At 46.1% G+C, this 18055-nt stretch overlaps 1 protein-coding gene across 1 annotated transcript in view; it reads right to left on the reverse strand.

Moving 5' to 3' along the window:
* The window catches only part of Adamts17 (ADAM metallopeptidase with thrombospondin type 1 motif 17), a 291689-nt gene that overhangs the window by 21685 nt on the left and 251949 nt on the right, over positions 1 to 18055 (reverse strand). Inside the window, exon 20 of the mRNA XM_041652890.1 lies at positions 4045 to 4249. Coding sequence (XP_041508824.1) covers positions 4045 to 4249 — 205 coding nt within the window. The remainder of the gene's footprint in view (positions 1 to 4044; positions 4250 to 18055) is intronic.

Genomic DNA, 18055 nt, shown 5'->3' on the forward strand with positions numbered 1-18055 from the left:
TATGTGTGACTCCAAGAGGAGCCACCATCTTCCCACACAGAAGTGGAGGAGGCTGAGGCTGCATTCTGCAGAGGAGATTTCAGGCTAGCCCAGTTTATCACGTGTAGCAGGCCATTGCAGTGCCTGAGGGATAATGACCTAAACTTTTGAAAAGTTTCGTCGTGTCCAGAAAACACACACACACACACACACATACACACACACACACACACACACACACACACACACACACACACACACAAAGGACAAACATTGTTCTTGGCATTTGTGTAACTGATGTTCATCCTAAAATAGTACCTAGCTACCTTCTTCTTGTGAGCTTTTTCTTTATTTAAAATTTTATGTGTATGTGTATATGACTCAGTACATGTATGTGCCCCGCATGTATGAAGGTGTCTTAAGAGTCCAGAAAAGGGTATTATATCTTCTGGAACTAGAGTCAAAGCCAGTTGTGAGCCACCATGTGGGTGCTGAAAAGTGGACCTGGACCCTCTCCAAGAGTTGCCAGTGTTGTTAGCCACTGAGCCATCTCTCCAGTCCTATATGGACTCTTCCTCCTGTGGTACTTTGAGATTAAACTGGCTTGTTTCAAAAGGCAAACACATTCCTTAGCACAGTGGTCACCTGGATTTGCCGGGAAACACATGTGTATATGTGTGTGGTGGCGTAGGAGGTCCTATATTTGTGGTTGACTTCATTGGTTGAATAAAGAGGCTGCCTTGGCCTTTTGATAGGGCAGCCCTTAGGTGGGCAGAGTAGACAGAACAGAATGCTGGGAAGAAGGCAGTGTGGCAGACGCCATGATTCTCCGGCCTGAGATGGATGTAGGTTAGAATCTTCTTGGTAAGCCATGACCCCGTGGTGATACACATATTACTAGATATGGGTTAAAGCAAGATGTGAGAGTTAGCCAGGAAGACGCTAGATATGATGGGCCAGGCAGTGTTTAAATGAATAAAGTTTCTGTGTAATTATTTTGGGGGTTAAGCTAGCCGGGTAGCGGGACACAGCCTGCCACTCTCCTTACTACAATGTGGACCTGGAAAAGAGCTAGTTGAAAGTGGCCTCAGATGTAAGGGACCACTCCATAGCAGACTTCAGGGCATTGGTCCTCTTGGCCTAGCAGGGCCATTGCATTGAGTCCAGGTCACTGTAGTGATGGTTTCTGAAAGGGCCTGAGTTTACACAGGATACACCAAAACCAAGTTCTCAGCACAGAAGATTTATTTGCACCAGAGAAACAAAGATGGAATGGGAGACAAGGGAGAGGGGAGAAAAAGGGAAGGGAAAACTGCCTCTGGATAAAGTGTGGGCAGATATGGCCCATAGGCAAATGGCAGTTTATAAAGGGAGAAGGGGAGACCCCATGTTAGGATGAGTTGGTTTGTTTGGATTGGGCATGTTAATTAGAGTAACCAAAAGGAGGGTGTCTGATGGTTGGACTTCAGTACTTTGGTACCTGGACCTCGGTAGTCAGCCTCAGAAGGAGGAAGTGGTCAAATAAGGGAATAGACCTTTGAGGCTAGGTTTAGGGATGTAATCTACGGTTTGGTGAGGGACAGGGAAGGGGGACGACAAGGCCTGCCAGTGCCATGCTTGGGCCTGCTAGAGCCCTTCTGTATCTGTTCTGAGAGCTTGTCCTGTTTCTCCACATGGCCATGTCTCCATTGAGCTTGTGGTCTGTGTCCTGGCACCTGCGCCCAGAGCTCCTCACCAACCAAGGCCGAGTTACCACCTCTGCCCATGGCCAGTTCCTGTGTTGTCCTACGCTAGTCTGCCACTCTCTGGAGTAGCAGTCACTGCTGTCCAGCTGTTTCCTTGGCTAAGGCTGGACTCCACCCTCTGGTCAGTAGCCCATTCCCTTGAGACTCTGGGCCCTGAGGAAGAGCGGGTGCAGACGGCTGTTGCAAAGGAGCCAGAGGGGTGATACTCAACCTCTCTTTACTTCTCCCAGGATGGGGGTCAAGCAGCTGAGGAAAAGAGGGCTCCCACAAACCTTTTATTTCTTTCTGATATTTGATCCTCCTTCCAATAAAGTCATGAAGAAGCTGGGGGAGGAGGTGGGTGGCGAGGGTGGTCAACACTGTTGGGTGAATACATTTCTAAGTCTCTTCTCCCATAAGAAAATGACAGTCAGTTCTTAGCAGAAGGGGTGTAGGCATGTTGGCTTATAGCAGAGGGACAGAATACCAGCTTCAGGCACAATTCAAGCGGGAGGGGGTGTATGTGATTAGATTCCATGTTATAGGCCGGCAGCATCAGGTGTGCCCATGTGGACGCTGACTCAGGTTTAGGACTGGGTAAATGCAGAGGGACAGCCATAGAGCAATGTCTTTAAATCCTGTTTTTCTGGGTCACACTTCCCATGAGGTGGTCTTCTAGGCTGTAATACGACTTGGTTCTTTAGGTGAGAATAGATTTAATTTTTCCCATAGAGTTTGGGGATTTTATCTGATTGAAGTACAAATCCTGTTTGAGATCAAGGTGGTCAAAACCCTGGGGATGCCCTGGCCTGGGGGAGGGGAGGAGCGTTCACATGCCTGTATCTCAAGTACTGAGGAAGATCCCCATGAATAAGAAACTAGAAACCTAAGTGCATATAAAGAAAAAAAAACAACAACCAATTTTAAATGTTCCCCTTTCCATCAAATATCATAAAGGGCAGGATAAGGTCTCCAGTCCTTAAATAGGTGCATTTTAAGATATGTCTGAAATCCAACTTCAGTTTAGAGCACCCAATGGAAGGCTTTCTGTTCATTAAAAATGTCCCGAATACTTTTTTATTCAAAATAATTATGTTTGGCAATCAAAGAGTACTTTAAAAATATTTTCCACACTGAAGAGTGTCTGGATCCAGCCTCCTGAAGTTTCCCAGACTACTCTAGGTTTGGGGAACCAGGAGAAGTCCATCCCTTTATGTAGCTATTTTCTGTTTGTTTTATATCCAAACAATCAACATAATTGCAATGCCAAGGCAAAGCCTTGAAGGATGACTTCAGCAAAGAAAAAATGGTGTTTCCAGGATTGGCCTTCCAACTTAAAACTTAGGCCTTGACTTTGACTGCTTTCCAACAGGTTTTTCAGTATGAGATTTGTAACTCTGACTTGCATACCAAAGGGTGTCCCTCCTAGCACCTAACTCCTGTAAAGTGTAAGAGCTGCCCTGGCATTTCAGGGAAAGCTTTGAAACCAGCTACTCAACTTGACCATGCTACAATTCAACCATGTCCAAAGGAGAATGAAAAGGTCAATGGGTATTCAGTATATCTGTCTGTCTGTCTATCTATCTATCTATCTATCTATCTATCCATCTATCATCTGTCTATCTATCTATCTATCTATCTATCTATCATCTGTCTATCTATCTATCTATCTATCTATCTATCTATCTATCTATCATCTGTCTATCTATCATCTATCTATCTAATCTATCTATCATCTGTCTATCTATCTATCATCTGCCTATCTATCTATCTATCTATCCATCTATCTATCATCTGTCTATCTAACTATCTACCAATCTATCCATCTTTCTATCTATCTATCTATCTATCTATCTATCTATCTCTCATCTGTCTATCTATCATCTATCGACCATCTGTCTATCTTTCTCTCATCTGTCTGTCTGTCTATCTATCTATCTATCTATCTATCTATCATCTGTCTATCTATCATCTATCTATCTATCTATCTATCTATCTATCTATCTATCTATCTACCTTTCTATCTTATCATCTGTTACCTGTCCATCTATCATCTCTGAGTAGGACTTTGTACAAGAAATGGAATCAAATTGTACTTTCCCAGTGCTGTACACCTATTCATCCTCAAAACTCCATTACATATGTTTGTCCGCTTCTAGCCATGCTGCAGTTTCAGATGGGGCTTAAGGAAGTAACTGGAGTGCACTTGTGAGCTGACCATGGGGCAGGAAGGACTTGGTGCGTGGGGATACCCTGGCACAGACAACCCACAGTGGGCCCTGTGTTAAGGCTTGCAGGCCCTTGCATGGCTTCAGCCTTAGTGGCAAGCCCAAGCACTCACCTCTGACCACTCTGATGCCTCCCAGATGGACAGGCAGTCCTGGCCTTCACAGCTCTGTACTGGGGTCGGCCGGGGTTCTGAGCAATAGAGGGGCCGAGTAGTGACATGTGTCCCGTTCTGTAGCTGGTATACGCAAGTCACCTCTCGATGTTGGACACCCTTCTCACAGGTTGCTGAGCAGGGGCTCCATTGACCGGCCACCCACCTGCCCAGAGGGAGAAAGGACAGGAAGAAAATAACCTGGTGGTGAGTGAGTGGTGAGAGAGAAAAATTTAGAGAGCTTTGTCATCAACTCTGGAAAGAATTCCAGAGCTTCAGAGCACAGGGTGACCTGACCAGTCGTCTAGTTCAGTGGCCTCTTTGGTATAGGAAGCTTTCTGCTACAACACTCCCACAGAAGGTCAGGTAATATTCCAGCTGCTCCTTCCTTCCCTGTAGTGGGATCATACAACCTATCTGTTGTCATAGCACATGCTTAGTTCAGTGGAGCGTGAGGAGACATGAAATTGGTCATGTCCCAACACCAGGAGGATACTTATGTGCGTACATGTGTATGTGCAAGTGTGTTTGGAGGCCAGGAAAAGGTATTATCATATTCCATCTCTTCTCCCCTATGCTTCAGGGTCAGGGTCTCTTCCTGAATGTGGGGGTGAGGTGGGGGTGGTGCTAATGTTTCAGCTAGGTTGGAAGGCAGAAAGCCCAGCAGTCCTCCTATCTGCATCTCCCCCTATAGCTGGGATTACAGGTGTTTGCAGAGACAATCAGCTTATTATGTGGGTGCTAAGATGCAAATTCTCATCTTCATAATGTGAACCAAGCATTCTGAACCACTAAGCCATCCCTCCAAACCCGCATTCAAGGGACGCTTTCAATGTGGTTATGAGGTTGGCTGATTCTGTTTCCTGCCTTCACATGAGAATCTAGCACTGTTTGAAGGCAAGGTGATGTTTGTTAACACAGCGTCAGCTGACTGATACAGTCTGCACAAAGGCGTCTCCAATGTCTGAAGGAGTACACCGAGACCAGGTCCTCCCTGCTCTCCATGGCCTGAGAAGCCTCCAGACTCGTGACGATGGCATCGTGTGGAACACTGGAAAATGGGGGTGAGGATGGCACTTGAAAATGTTTTTCTAAAACTGTCTACTCCCCCACTGTTTCAGTCACCCGTGAATGGGCCCCTCTGTTGGCTTCAGAGGATTGGGGAACAACTGAGCAGTTGGGACACCACAGTTCACTAGGACACAAATGAAGAGAATGCTCTTTTGGGGATACCAGGGAACTGTCCCTGCTTGGTCCTTGGGTGATGAGCAATCTTAAGTCTCTCTTTCATCCTTCCTTACATATTCCTAGTGCCCAGGATCTTAACACTCGTCAAAGCATCTCCGACTCTAGACGAGCATAGATAGCTATTCCATTATTTATTAAGATAGCTTTCAATGTCGTTTAATGAGTTTGGAGGCTGGAGAGGTGGTTCAGTTCCAGAAGACTGGAGTTCAATTCCCAACACGACATGGCAGCTCCCAACTGTTTCTAGCTCCAGTTCCAGGGGATTCAGCACCCTTACATGTATTTGTAGTCAAAACACCAAAGACCATAAAGTTGAAATAAATACATAATAAAAACCAAACCAAACAAAAAAAATCCTTGAAGATTATGTTTTCTCAGTTTTGTAGAGAAGACATTCCAGGTCTGCATGTCACCAGAGTGGGCTCCATCTGATGGAAGGTCTACAACACAGGTCTCTCGAGGCTTGGGGCAGGGCTGGCCTTCAGCACTATGGCCATATGGAAACATCACCCCAGTCTCTGCCTTTGTCTTCACATGGAGTTCTCCCTGTGCACCCGTGTCATTCTATCTTGGGAGAAGCTCATAAGATTGTTAGTTCTAAAGGGAGACTCTCTTCTTGTGTCGATTTAGGAAGTACACAGTTTATCTCAGGAAGTTCCTAAAACTGATCAGTCACACAAAGCTCAGGCTTCTCCAAGGTTATACAAGCAGTAAAGACTGCTGAGAGACACCCTCCGAGGGGCCAAACTCTCCAGAAGAGATACCCTCCAGACTTCTGAGCCACCTGCAGCTGTGCTCCTGGTTCCTATCTTTTGGAGAAGTCACCCATAACTAAGGTAGTCTTTGGTGACACGGCTGTCTTTGGGTCATTCTGCTCCTGTAAGCAACTCCCTCTCACATGTCTATGTAAGTAACACCAATGAGCTCACTGGTTCACCAAGCTGGGCTTTGGTGGTACCTTAGTCAGGGTTTCTATTGCTGTTAAGAGATACCATGACCATGGCAACTCTTATAAAGGCACACATTTAATTGGGGGCTGTTTTATATTTCAGAGGTTTTAGTCCATTATTGTCATGGTGGGGAAGCATGTGGCATGCAGGCAGACGTGGTGCTGGAGAAGGAGCCGAGAGTTCTGCATGTGGATCTGCAGGCAGCACGAAGTGTGACAAAGGCTTGAGCATCTCAACACCTCAAAGCCCATCGCCAGGGACGCACTTCCTCCAACAAGGCCACACCTCCGAATAGTGCTACTTCCCATGAGCCTATGGGGGCCATTTTCATTCAAACCACCACAGGCGGTATCTGTGTTTTGGTCTGCTGTTGATTCTCTATTTTTGGGTGGGTAGACCGTTGTTAAGACCTCTTCAGGGGTAGCATTATACAACAAGAGGGCAGGGCTCAGTGAGGGGAAAGGAGAGAGGCTGGTCTGCACACCACAATAGCCAGCTCCACAGACCTTCCTCATTGGTTCTCACTCTACTCTGAGGCCTGACAGTGTGGTCAGGTAAGGAGTCTGGAATTGGAGGCAGGAGTCGAGAGGATCGGAAGAGTCTGGTCACGCACACAGAGTGTAGAGGGGAGTGTGACAAAGGACACACAGAGAGAGGAGGTACAAAAAAGTGGCAGATGGGAGGCATGCAGATCAGCCAATTGGGAAGCAGGTCTTAGAGAACATGCTAGAAGGCTCCTCTCAATCCGGCTTTGAGCTAGTCCTCCTCCTGCCTGTCCCTCAAGTAGCTGTGATTATAGGTACTCTGCCACATCCATCTTGGGGCTCTTTTTTAGTCATGGAAGCATCCTTTCATCCATGGTATACTTGACTCATGTATGATCTGACAGCAAGAGATGCTGATGTCTTGAAGCCAAACACCCTCAGCTTCGCACATAGTACCTGGGGGTCCAATGGACCCAGACTCAAGTCCTCACTCCATCAGCTTGCTCGCTGTATGACCAGGAAGTATCTACAGCCTGTCCCTTCTTTATAAAACACTGTTACTGTTCACACCTCACAGGCTTTTTCTTAGATTGCCATGCTTCAGTCCTGACAGACACTACCATGACCATGTGTGGTGGTTTGAAAGAAAATGGCCCCAAAAGGAAGTGGCATTATTAGGAGGAGTAGCTTTGTTGGAGTAGGTGTGGCCTTGTTGAAGGAAGTGTGTCACTGTGGGGGCGGGCTTTGAGGTCTCTTGCTTAACATAACTCAGTGTCACGGTCCACATCCTGATGTCTTTTGATCAAGACATAGCCAGCACCATGTGTGCCTGCATGACAATGGATTAAACCTCTGAAACCGTAAGTTGCCACTTTAAATAAATGTTTTCTGTTACAAGAGTTGCCATAGTCATGGTGTCTCTTCACAGCAATAGAAACCGTAAGACACCATGTAATTATTATTTAAAATGTAGACATTGGTTCTGTCAAGAGCAGCTCTGGCTTTTCAGGGACCCCTGGGAAGGGCATCTAGTTGGCCATCCTGAAGCAAGGTTAACAAGGTCCCCTGAAGTTAATTTCCCCCTAATTCATCATAAGTTTGCATGATTCAGATAGAAGGAGTAGGTGTGATAGCAGGAGCCCTCTGCTTGAGGACTAGCTACTATAGCTCAGTACATCTTACTTCCTTTGAGTTTTGGGCTCCTCCATGCATGGGGCAACAGTACGGCATTTGAATATTATTTGAACAGCACGCCAAACCTCTAGAAGGCACCTAGCATACATAGGGAAGCCTGCAGGGATGTGAATCCATTTTCCCTGGCACAGAACTTCTGTCCCCTGGAATGAATGCCCAGCTAAGAGAAAGCCAACACTTTGCTCTGCCTCACTGTGGTGACAAGGTCTTTCCTAGGACACCTGTGACTTGGTTCACTATGTGTGCTGTGGGCTTGGGGGAGGGGATGTGCCAAGTCTTGCCAAGAGTCCTTCCTCCCTGTCTAACACCAACCAATACCTGGAGGAGCAGTGTAGCCCCGGAGCCTCCCATCTGCTCAGGACTGCGTCCCTCTCCCACCTCCTGGCAGACTGGAGCTAGCAACTCTGAGAACACTCAGACAGCTCTCACACGTGTCATTTATAGTTTCTGAAGCCAGGAGAGCACTTTTATTAAACAGATGTGTGAAGGAGGCACAGCGAGGAGTTGCAACGGTGACCTAAGGAGCCTGGATGGGATGCTCTCCCAGGGGAATCAACAGGGCCCCTTTACGGTCGCTGTACATGAGGCTTCAATTCTGCCTCTCTCCACTTAAACTCAAGAATTATGAGTTCTCATAGACCATTCCCTGAAAAGTAATATTATTCACATATTTGTTTTTTAGAAGAGGAAATGAGAATCTGACGTGTGTCACGCTGGCCTGGGGATATGAGATCTCCTGAAAGTAGGCATTTCTGTTTGCAGAGGGCCTCAGCAACCCACGATGTTCTCCTTAGCATGGCCAAGAATGAGCACTCTTGAAGGAAACAACCTCCATCCCTGAATCCTGACTTTAAACAGCCTCTGGATCCTAAAATCGAGAAGGTGGTGTCTGACAGGATCTACGCCCTTTCCATGTCTGCTGCCCTTGGACAACTGTGGTTATTTCTTCTTTGTTAGACAAAGGATAAATGAAAGAGGGAGTGGGGAGGCAGGGAGGAAGGGTGGAAAGGTGAGGAGCGGGGAGAGGAGAGAGGAAGTTAAATAGTCTGTCGATACGCTGTTAAAATACGCTTTACTATTCTAACCCATGTCACGATTAATGTAGTTGACCCGTTCTATAGCTGGAAAGACTTAGGCACTGTGAGGCTTAGTGGCTTGCTCAAGGCACTCACTAATGAGTGGAAGATCCACCTTCTAGAAGTCTCACTAGGACTCAGCTCGCAGTTCACTCATTGAAAGAGTCTCTTCAATATTGTCAATTATGAAGTCATCACCATCTAACCCTAAGACATTTTTATCACTTCCACAAGAAACCCAGACTCCTTATCTATCTTCCCCAACACGCAGCCATCCCTCTGAGTCCCAAATTGGCACTAACCTACTAACTGATTATACACACATCCAGAAATTTCATGCAGTTAGGGTGTCACATGACACAAGACTCATTACACTTGGCTTCCTTCAGTTAGCATGTGTTTTCAGAGTTTATCCAGGTCATGCACTAATTCTATGCTTTATTCCTTTTCATTGCCAGGTAATATTCCACTATGTGGACATGCCACATCTCCTTTATCTACTCATCGGCTGGCGGCAGAGATTTCGATGGCATTCCAGACCCCAACTCTGTACATCGTGAGCAATGCTAGGATGGACCTTCGTGCATTTTTCTTGGGGTATACCTAGCAGAATTATTTCTGCACTCAGTGCTTCAGGAGTTCCAGGCTGTTTTCCGAAGCAGTTGTACCATTTTATGTTGTCACCATCAAGGTAGGAAGACTCCGAATTTCCCACATCCTTACAAATAGTCTGGCACAATCTTTTCCGATTCTATATCTTAGTAGATGTTACTACTATGTGTCCCTGCTTGTTTTTTATTGTGGTTAGATATATATGACATAAAATTTATCACTTTAGCCTCTTGTATATCCACAGAGCCATGACATTAAATAAAACCACAAAATTCTATCATTACCACCACTAGTGCCCTCCCCCACATCTTGTCGTCTCAAATGGAAGCAACTCATCAAACAGCAACCTCCCTTTCTCCCATGACAGCTCTGCTCACACCCTCTGTGGATTCACAAGGGCCTTACAGAAGTGGTGCAATTACTTCCTCCGGAGTCCTAAAGGTCTGTCTGTGTTGTAGCGTGAATCACCGTTTCCTTTCTTTCTAAGGCGGAACATAGAAATCAATCAGGAAGGGGACAAGTAGCCAAATCAGATAGTGGGCAAAAAACTAGGGGACTGAATCACAAAAGAAATATAAATGTTGCCCAAACATAAAAATAGGCAAGTTTTCTTGTACACAATGAGAAAAAAACAATCTTTCATCACTTCCTGTCCACAAACCGTCAAAGCTAGAAAAATTAACCAAGCCAGATTTATCTGTTAATGATAAGATGGGAATTCTTAGTTCATATTGGGGATACTGTCCAGTGGTCTCTTTTTTACCAGGAAGGGACAGTCGCAAGGGGCTAGCCCCATATAGCTCTGTGGTCTGGCGCTGGCCCTCCTCCCTCTTAGCTAGTCAAGTGGAGAGAACGGCTTTCTCCTAAGTTTTCAGATGTTGGACTCAAAAACCTTAAGCCGCCTGTGTGGGCCAAGTCGTGTCTGCTGAGGAATTTGGCCCTGTGGCCTCCAGTCTGGGACTTTACACTTTAATATCCCAAGCTGGCAGCTGTGGAGTTTCTGACCCAAACCCTCAAAGGCCAGGAGTGCATCGCCTCCATCTTCCATCCCAAGGAGGCAAGGTTCCAGGGACTGTCACATACTACTCCATCACTTTCTCCTTGACTTTTACTCTTTGTGGTTTTAGGACACACTGATGCTATGTTTGCCTTCAGGTTGGCTCAACAGGTTAGCCTGAAAGAATTCTGCTCTGAAAACCTTAACAGTGTCGAACAACAACCAAAGTTCCTTCAGATGAATGATGAGACATGGTTTTCCCAGAGTGTGCACTGAATGCCGCCCAATAGAAAGGAATACTAAAGCCCTAAACTCAGAGATTGCAGGGAATACTCTAGGTCCAATTAACACCAGCAGAGGTCCCTGCACAGCTGTCCCAAATGCCTGGCTCCACAGAAATTATTCAGCATAAAAAGTGCAGGCAGACCTCCTCAGCATTCTGCCCTGTGGCTGTCCTGCTTTAGCTAATTTTTATAAGACTCAGGCAATGTCCCTAGGGGGAGTTCTCAAGGGCTAGAGTGCCAGCTCAGCTGCTTCTGGAAGTGGGGCTGAAGGGAAGGGCTATTCCAACTGCAGATCTGGAGGTTCAGAGGCACCCCTCACCAGCTGCGTGCCCTGCAAGTGTTCTTTCTGGTGCACAGCTGTAACGGTCAGGGGTTCATGGTCTGCTACCCCCAGCCTCAATACCATCCCTGCCATCCACACACTCAGTCCTGACTCCCCCAGAGCATCTATCCAAAGCCAGCCCGTCTCCTTAGCGACACTCCAAAGCGATGGCTTGTTGGTCTAGTTTGACTCCCCGGTGCCTGTTAATATGCCACCATGTTAGAAGTGGTGATCATGGCTTCTAGAGGCCATGTGGGTGGTGGACTTGAAAAGTCCACCCAGGGTGACAGACAAGCAGGGTGGAGCCATGTGGACACAGCTGGTGCCTGGAGATCTCAGCCCTGAGTCAGTGGTTGGCACTGGGCAGCACCGACCTTTTCACTTGACTACAGTGAGCAAGGGTGCCTGGTGAGCATGGCACGTCACCACAAACCTCAGTGCAGATGGCAGGACACTTGTGACCCTGACAGCTACTCCTTGTTTTCCTCTGCTTGCCTCCTGATCTCCCTGGGCTGTGGCTGCTAACCATGGTCTTGTTTCTCCAGCTCCTCTGTACAGCAGATCACGCTCCCTTCGGTCCAGTCTTGGGCTCTTCAGTAACCATGAACTTCTTTTATTTAAAAAAAAAAACAACCAAAACAAAACAGAAACTATGGTTCCTGGGATTGGGGAGATGGCTCAGACAATGAAGTGCTTGCTGCACAAACACGAGGACCTGAGTTTTGCCCCCAGGACCCACACTGAAATACAGGTATGGCGGTGGCATGCTCCTATTGTTCCCAGAGCAGGGAGGAGGACACCAGAGAATCCCAGTAAGTCCAGCATAGACAGTCTACCCCAATCAGCAAGCTCTGGACTCAGAGAGATCCTGCCTCAGAAAATAAAGTGGAGGGAAAACATCTAATGCTTGCCTGTAGCCTCTGCTGGCACACACACACACACACACAAACATGTATACATGCATACAATGCATACACTTATATACACACACACTATCCATATCACACACAGACCTACATACCATACACATACACACCACATACACACACTACATGGAGACAGAAACAGACAGACATACATATACCCCCTAGAGATAGACAGACACCCCAAGTCAGTCAGTCGGACAGACAGACAGACAGACAGACACACATCCATAGAAGAACATGTGAAAATATGCTTCTGAGGATGCCGTGCCTCCAATGCTCTACCCTGAACCCCTAACCCCTGCTGGTCTGGCTGGCAGTGGTAGTGCAGTGGAAGTCTTGCCATGGCTGTGGTGCCTAGGTGTGTGTGTGTGTGTGTGTGTGTGTGTGTGTGTGTGTGTGTTTGTGTGTGTGTGTGGTTACAAAGCCCAGGTGTGACAAGTCAGGAGAAAGGGCTCAGCTTGAATTATTTTCTTACCACATGTAAGACACTGTTCTATCCTACCAAGGCAACCCCTGAGGAGATCTCAAATGTGGCTCCTTCTCCCCATGTCCACAGCCATGTCACCTGAGGTACAGCAACTCAGAGTCCATCTCTTTACACTTCAGGCTAGCCCTGGAAACAGCTCTGTCGTGCTATTTCCTTACTCTAAAACCTCCAGCGGCAACTGGTGTCTGCTGACTTTCACATCCTGGGCCTGACTTCCAAGACACAGTTCGAGGATGCTTTCGTTCATTCATCCCAGACTCCATCTCATTTCAGGGAGGATCATAGACATTTCCAGGAAGATGTGCAAACAAAATACTTTTTAGACTAAGAAAATAAGAATGAGGAAAGTTAGCTGGGCGGTGGTGGCACACGCCTTTAATCCCAGTAGTTGGGAGGTAGATCTTTGTGAGTTTGAGGCCAGCTTGGTCTACAAGAGCTAGTTCCAGGACAGGCTCCAAAGCTACAGAGAAACCCTGTCTCAAAAGACCAAAATAAATGAATAAATGAATGAATAAATAAATAAAATGAGGGAAGTTCAAGGTAAGGGTGAATGGCCTCATTACTCCTGCTTTGGTTGGCCATGGATCCAGAGATGTTGGGTGCTCCTTGATCCAGAGATGTTGGCATGACTCCCTCTGCCTGGTCCTCCCTCCTCAGCTGGCCATTGTAGGTGTTCCTATAAGGATCCCCAGAATCCTATACCTCTCTGATCTCTTCTTGTACTTCCAAGACTCCCTACACGGTTGGAGTCATTGGTTCCTGCAAAAACACCCTAGGCTTGCTATGGCCTTGAGACTCCTAAGGGTAAAGAGGCCTGGGTATAGTTTGGGCACCAGAAATATGTCTTTGACTTTGGCTAGCCAGCTGCTGCGGGGTTCAGAGTTTTGACTTGTGAAATGGGTACTTATGCTATGCACTGGTCATATATGGTCAACTATGTATTCCCATCTGGACTAACTAAAGACTCCAATAGGCATACTGAAGAATAATAGGCCAGATGGTGGTGGTGCACGCCTTTAATCCCAGCAAAAGAAGGCAGATCTCTGTGAGTTCAAGGTCAGCCTGATCTACAGAGTGAGTTCCAGAACAGCCAAAGCTACACAGAGAAATCCTGTCTCAAAAACCCAAACAAGAATGTGAAAGCCAGCATCCTTCCATCCTGTGTCCTTGTCCCCACTCCACAGGCGCCAGCCACTTCTCCCCCTCCTCTGCAGTAAGACTTTAAGACTCTTCAGCACACGGGGAAGATTGTGTATTAATACTTCTGCCTAGTAAAGCAGGCAGCAGTTTCCTATAAAAAGTTACAGTGGGATAAATCTATGATAAAATATTCATGCCCTTTGTCTCACTTCACAGAAAGCTTCAAACATCCTAATCGGATGGAGTCACAGCAGCTGCCGGGCAGATGTCCCTAGGCAGGCAACGGAGACAATAATTAGTCCCAATTAAGTTTGCAGTAAACTATGTATGGGAGGCTCCTAGCCATTCAGCCCCGTGAGACTCGCTGTGCCAAAGGGAGTGAACCCGGTCCAGAATGATTTAGAAACTCCAGACTGCTAGGGAAAATTCATGTTCTCAGTGAACTGCAGCGTCTTGGCATGAGAGGGAATAATGAAGCCCATAACCACTTTCAACTGAAAATAATAATTTGTTAATAACTTTAATGGCTAGTGAGCCACAGCAACCGTGCTTGTGAGTCCTCCCAGCAGAGAAGAGACATTTGTTAGATGTCTGGGCTTAGTTAGAAGGTGGCATTGAATCATTCGGGGTGCTTCTGAGATTTTGTTTGGCAAGTATCCTGATGGACTATTTTCACCAGAATCCAGCTTCTCCTCCATGTTTATCTGTTTCCCAAATCTCTGCTCAGGGAAAGTCTTACACCTAATTGGGTACTGGGCTTTCCAACCAAGATCCTCAGAGCAGACGCTACACATTGTCTTCTTACATGCAGTTTGTGGCATGGTTTCCCTCCAAGTGGTGCATGTTGGCAATTTTAATGGTTAGGAATTTGTTTGTGTGTCACATGCATGCCTGTGTGTGCGCGTGTGTGCACATACATACACATGCATGCTTGTGTGTGCATGTGTGTGTGCGTGCATGTGCATGCCTGTGTGTATTTGTGTGTGCACGTGTGTGCATGTGTTTGTGTGCATGTACATATAGAGACCAGAAGTCAATGTCAAGTGCTTTATTACTCTCTCTAGCTTCTTTTGAGACAGGGTTTCTCCCTGAACCTGGGGCTTGCTGTTTTGGCTGGACGGGCTGGCTAATACGGTCCCCTTTCCCAGATGCACCCCTCTGCGCACAACTCTTACATGGGGGCTAGGGACCCAAAGTCAGCGGTCTGTTCTTGTACAGCGAGGATTTCCCACAATGGCCATCTCCCAACCTCTGACTAGGAAATGTTTTAACCAGGTAATTGCACAGAACGGTCTAGCCTGTGGTGCAGAGTTCAGGCACTGGCATCCGCAAAGGCCTGCTCATGTCCAGCTGTGTTGTCCATGTCTTATCCCTGTCTCTTTTGAAAGACAGCTTTTAGCACAGAGTCTTGGGTTGGTCTAGGAGCCTAAAATGTTTTTCATATTGCCTTGAACTCTGTATCAACAGGGAAAAATGACAACCAACCGAAGCTCCCTAAAATGATTTTTTTGCTCATCTCTATAGGACTATAGACTATAATTCACCTATTTTTAGGAATTTCTCCAACCTCAGTTTACGTTTAGTTAGCAAAAATAATAATTGGAGACAGAGACAGAGACCCACATGGGAGCACCGGACAGAAATCTCAAGGTCCAAATCAGGAGCAGAAGGAGACGGAGCACGAGCAAGGAACTCAGGACCACGAGGGGTGCACCCACACACTAAGACAATGGGGATGTTCTATTGGGAACTCACCAAGGCCAGCTGGCCTAGGTCTGAAAAAGCATGGGATAAATCCAAACTAGCTGAACATAGCGGACAATGAGGAATACTGAGAATTCAAGAACAATGGCAGTGGGTTTTTGATCCTACTGCACGTACTGGCTTTGTGGGAGCCTAGGCAGTTTGGATGCTCACATTACGAGACCTGGATAGAGGTGGGCAGTCCTTGGGCTTCCCATAGGTCAGGGAACCCTGATTGCTCTTCGAGCAGATGAGGGAGGGGGACTTGATCGGGGGAGGGGGAGGGAAATGGGAAGCGGTTGCGGGGACGAGGCAGAAATCCTTAATAAATAAATAAATTAAAAAAAAAAAAGAAAAGTGTGTGTCTATTACACTCCAAAGCTGTCCTCTTATCAAATTCTGTTAGTCTCAATATCACCTATTACCCTGAATGCGTCTACACATTTCAGCATTACAGATATTAAGATTTGATGAAAATAAATAAAAATACCCTTAATAAATTAAAATTAATTTAAAAAAATAATTATAACTTATGCATATGGCAGAAAATCTGTAAGTCCCCCAAAATATAAAGGGAAGGAACTAAGAACGCACACGATCTTACTCTTTATCACACTCATTTCCCTTCAAACCAATGTCACACATGCTATAAACAAACCGTTGCATACTAGGTCCCACTACTGATAGTAGAAGCAATTCCTAGGCAACTTTTAGTATTTTTCCCTAAATATTGACTTCTTAAGGCTCATGTAACACTCTTGTATGTAGGTAGAGCTATAAATTACCTAACCGATATATATGGGTTGACTATTTGCAGAGCTTCCATTGTACTCCCCCCCCCCCCAATATTATGTATGGGTGATTTCCCAAAGTTGTAGCTAGAAGTCCCCAATCCAGAGTGATAAGCAGAGTAACCAGAAGACTGGGGCGCATCTCTGCATGACACAGGGCTCGCTGTACTCCGAGCCTGGAGGGCCCTCAGAGGAGGCATGCTCATTCTCTGCTGTCTCTTCCTGGACTTCCTTTTGCAATGCTCACAGTCTGTTAGCTGTTCTTCAGGAAACCACATGGCTTCCACCCGTCTCTTTTTTTTTTTTGGACACACCCTGCTGGCCAATGCCTCCTTAGCATGTGGCTTCAACAAACCAGGTCTAGATGTAGCCTGTCTAGCTTCAAGTAAATAACCACACTAGCTGGACCTTTTCATGCGCCAGATGGCATGTGCTCTAGTCTTTACTGGATTCCCAGGGACATGAGGAAGTAGCAACTCCCACGAAATAAGCCGTGAATGAGAGGCAAGGTGGGCACCCCTTTCTGGGATGACGGAGCCCTTGTGATTGACATAGTTACTGCTTAGGTACCTCCAACACCTCAGCATAAAACCCAGGAGGGCATGGTCTATGCCCCTAGGTTTGGAGTTGTCTTCTCTCCTTGTTCATCTTTTCCCCCAAGAAAAGCTCCATAAGGCGGAGAGGAGGCTCTTCACCTTAGGCTAGTATCAGATAGGACATAGCATCTGGCACCTTATAAGCACCCAGCGAATCGCTGGGTAAGAGTAAAAAATTTCATGGCACCTTAAGTGCTCAGACTAAGGTCAGTATATACCCAAGGTCTCTTTTCTAAGAGCTAGTGTCAAATATCAAAAATGGGGGTGCCATATCCCACATCTATAACCGTGTATATAACATGATAAAACATATAAAAACAGAGATGTATATTTGTTTTTTTTTTTAAACTCCTAATCCTCTGGTTTCTGCCTCCCAAGTACTGGGTAGCAGCTGTATGCTATCATCCAGCTTTGTGATGTATTTATTTCTAAGTAGAGAGAATTTTGTACTCTTTAAAAATTGTATTATTAATTTCTAGCTTTATTGGTTTAAGACTAGTATTTTCTTACAATATTTATACTTGATGGAACCTACTGCTTTCTTCATGATCAAATACATACTTAGAGTCTGTGACTCAAACAGTGGAAAATAAAGCTTGCATTGTTCACATTCTAGGCACAGTGTCTGACACATGTAATGTGCCCTTTGGCTATGTTATTAGGACGTTTATATCTCCTTTATCTGTGTTCTTCACTGTAAGCGAGAGGGCCAGGTCGATGTCTCCTGTAACGAATAAGATCCCATTTCCTTGCATCCCTGTGGCTTATGTTTACACAGCGTCTTAGGGTTTCCATTGCTGTGAAAACACACCATGACCACAGCAACTCTTATAAGGAAAACATTGAATTGAGGGGGTTCACTTACATTTTCAGAGATTCGGTCCATTATCATCATGATGCTGGCTACATCTTGGCTGGTAGGCACCAGGAAGTTGACTGAATCACTGGGTGGTATCTTGAGCATAAGGGATCTCAAAACATGCCCCCACAGAGATACACTTCCCTTAACAAAGCCACACCTACTCCAACAAAGCCACACCTCCCAACAGGGCCACTCCCTGTGAAACTATGGGGGCCAATAACATTAAAACTACCACACACAGGCTGCCGCTGTATTCTCT

The sequence above is a fragment of the Microtus oregoni genome, unplaced genomic scaffold (genome assembly GCF_018167655.1).
Source record: "Microtus oregoni isolate MIOR12 unplaced genomic scaffold, Mior012 000000F_ref0000247, whole genome shotgun sequence".
NCBI classification, from domain to species: Eukaryota; Metazoa; Chordata; class Mammalia; order Rodentia; family Cricetidae; genus Microtus; species Microtus oregoni.